The sequence below is a fragment of the Oncorhynchus masou genome, chromosome 3 (genome assembly GCF_036934945.1).
Source record: "Oncorhynchus masou masou isolate Uvic2021 chromosome 3, UVic_Omas_1.1, whole genome shotgun sequence".
Classification (NCBI taxonomy): domain Eukaryota; kingdom Metazoa; phylum Chordata; class Actinopteri; order Salmoniformes; family Salmonidae; genus Oncorhynchus; species Oncorhynchus masou.
The window spans coordinates 15,805,194-15,808,111 of record NC_088214.1 but is presented as its reverse complement, the minus strand read 5'-3'; the positions used below and the strand labels follow the sequence as shown (position 1 = coordinate 15,808,111).

General features: G+C 42.0%; 1 protein-coding gene across 1 annotated transcript; it reads left to right on the top strand.

The window, feature by feature from the left end:
* Window positions 1-506: 506 nt before the first annotated feature.
* LOC135507781 (C-C motif chemokine 20-like) lies at window positions 507-2,029 on the top strand. Its single transcript, XM_064927440.1, has 4 exons — window positions 507-705; window positions 926-1,043; window positions 1,154-1,231; window positions 1,488-2,029. Exons 1-4 carry the CDS (start codon window positions 630-632, stop codon window positions 1,522-1,524), a joined length of 309 nt encoding a protein of 102 aa, XP_064783512.1. The 5' UTR covers window positions 507-629; the 3' UTR covers window positions 1,525-2,029.
* The last annotated feature ends 889 nt before the right edge of the window (window positions 2,030-2,918 follow it).

Sequence of the window (2,918 nt, the reverse complement as noted above, 5' to 3'; positions counted from 1 at the left end):
CTCCGTAGTCTGACCAGAAGACCGCCACGTTTCCCTCTTTTTCGGAGTCGTTTTTTTAGAGCTTGACTGTTGGCCAGCTGAAAGCTTTTTGATCAAGGATCAGCAGACTATGTCCGTGCTAGAGATCTTCCATTCACATAATTCTCGAAATGTACCGCTTTTATTTTTATGTGGTTGTTTCTCCAACTTCTTGTAGATTCAGAAAATGTCAGAAGGGACAATACAGGAGCGAATTGGAACGGTAGCTTCTGTGGGTCTTGAGCATCAACCCTCTGTCTGTCAGCCCAAAACGTATGATTTTAGGCCAGAAGTGCCTTGATGAGGTCCCTAGTTGTAAGGACACTATGAATGTATATCAATCAAAACACGCACCATTCAAGCAACATTTGGAAAGCACAGTTCTGTGTGTCACTAAACTGCAGTGTTAGCATCTCTGTCTGCTATGATGCAGAGGTAGGCTTCCTGTCCCCAATTTAGAAAACCAAAGGTTAGGAGTGTAGGATGTGATTGACACATATCAGTATAATCCACACACACATTCACATGCACACACACACGTTTGTAGGGGTATATAGGACCAGTCAGTAGGCTTGTTCAGTGTATCTTCTCTCGTCCTACGTACTATCACCATGGCTTTCAGATACCTAGAGACAATCCTGCTTCTCTGCTGCATTGTGACCATGTTTAGTTCAACCTCAGCAGCATGTGAGTTTACCTGGTAACCAATTTACCACTTTACCTGCTTAATAGTTTATCCATGTAAACTGTATTTTTTAATATTTTTTTTTTATCAAGGTCCGGTAAGATCTAGCAGTGAGACCTGCCAACTTATTTTGGGGTCATATTATTAAATTACATTCATGTTCTTGTGATCTGAATTGATGTTGCCCGTGGCTGACTGATTTGTGTGCTTATATGTGTTCAGATGGTCCTCGGAAACTTTACTGTTGTGTGGAGTTCCAGGAGAAGCCTGTACCCTACACGCAGATAATAGGCTACAAACAACAGAGTTATAAGGAGGTGTGCAACAATGACGCTATCATGTAAGCCCTGCATGATGTATATACACACACCAAGTTACAATACTCTCAAAATGTATGCTCATATTTGTAATCTCTATGAGGTTGAGGGTTAAGTGTGTTTTCTGTTGTAGCTTCTATACCACGAAGAACAAGAAGGTATGCGCCAGCATTAAGGACGAGTGGGTGAGGATGGCTCTGGTTCGTCTCAGGTACACACATGCTCTCCTCTTAAGACACAAAGCATTCCCATTCAACTACACACACCAAAATGTCTCAGAGCCACAAATACACCAAATCGTACTTACAGGAGAGTTTCAAGGCTGGATGTCAATCAAACTTGCCATACGGGTTTTTTAATGTCTTCGTGTACAAACTACTGCCTTCCAGCACACTTGTTCTGAAAAGTAAAATCATGTAAGTCTGCATCAAACTCAAAATGAGTTTCATATTCTGTGTTATGTGCAGCTCCAAACTGAAGAAGATATCCACAGCAACACTGTGATGGCCCCCCCCCCCCAACCAACTGTGGAAGGAAGATTCACCCACAGCGACACAACTTTTTCCAATCGCAACATCACCAGTAACAACCCCATTGAGTAATGTGGCCAAATGATGCAGATTTAATGCATTGCATATCTGAGGTTTGCCGTTGTTGATGATTGTACTTTATTCATGCTCAAGCTTTCAGGTATCTTCTGAACCCACAATATAATCTAATTAAGTTGATTGCTTCAATTAGTTATATTTTTCTGATTTACATTTTTTATATTTGTTTCTTTTAAGGCCTGCAGAAATAAATATATTCTATTGCCTTGATTATTTATTTTAGTCACATTACCGTAAAACTAGAGCTGACAACTGCATGGACATTAGTTGTGAAAGTGATTGTGAATTGAAACAGTTCAACAGTGCAAAACCACAGAAACCATCATGACTTCAAATGGCCTGTTGGGAAGATGACTGTATATTTAATCATTTTGAATCATATAAAGCCAATTTATTCAACATCATTGTCTCAATTCCAGTTAAAGTAAACAGATCTATCATATCATGAGGTGTGTGTGTTTGTGTTTAGAAGACACCGTAGCTCATCTGCTGGACGGTGCCCATGAGTGCCACCTCACAAATGATGCCACCGGTGGCCTTGTCCTTGTTGACCTCGCTCTAGAGAGACTTGGGAACCGTTGCACCCTGCTTAAGATCATAGGTCAACAGCTGAAGGAGGGGAGACAACACAGTCACAACACAGACCAATATCATCACAATATTGACCAAGACACAAAATATACAGGGACACACATCCTTTGTTCTGCACTAAAAGCAAACAAGGTGTTGGCTTTAAGTAGATGCAGAAGCTTCACATACCTGCTTCTCTAAAACAGGTTAAACATGTGTGTGCACTACCTGGAGGTACTCTTCAAGGCCGAGGTCAATAGAGAGTGATAGGAATAATGTGCTTCAGTAAGGTGGGCGCTTTGTCTTTTATGTCCATGGTTGTCAACTGTAAAACAGGAAGGGAACATAAATCACAAAGGATAGATGTTGTGGTGGCAGCTGCAGAGAAGTACTTGGATGTAGGAGATTTAACTGCAGAAGAGTTCCAATGTGTGTTGAATGTGTCCCGTCCTCTCAGGCTGCTGGCCTGGTGGAGGATCACATAGGGCCAAAGTAGTGGAAGTAAGTCTGTGTTAGTAGTGTAACCAATGTTAAATGTTAAATGGCTAGCTAGTTAGCGTTGGTGCGCGCTAATAGCGTTTCAATTGGTGAAGTAGCTGTTCCCCTTGCTCTGCAAGGGCCGTGATTTTGTGGCGTGATGGGTAACGATACTTCGTTGGTGGCTGTTGTTGATGTGTGCAGAGGGTCCCTGGTTCAAGCCCAGGTTGGGGCGAGGAGAGG

Excerpts from the sequence above, each read along its gene's own strand:
- LOC135507781 (XM_064927440.1), top strand. The coding sequence starts at position 630 with ATGGCTTTCAGATACCTAGAGACAATCCTGCTTCTCTGCTGCATTGTG. Across the intron at positions 1,044-1,153 it reads TGCAACAATGACGCTATCAT|CTTCTATACCACGAAGAACA; the intron begins GTAAGCCCTGCA and ends TTTCTGTTGTAG. Across the intron at positions 1,232-1,487 it reads ATGGCTCTGGTTCGTCTCAG|CTCCAAACTGAAGAAGATAT; the intron begins GTACACACATGC and ends TGTTATGTGCAG.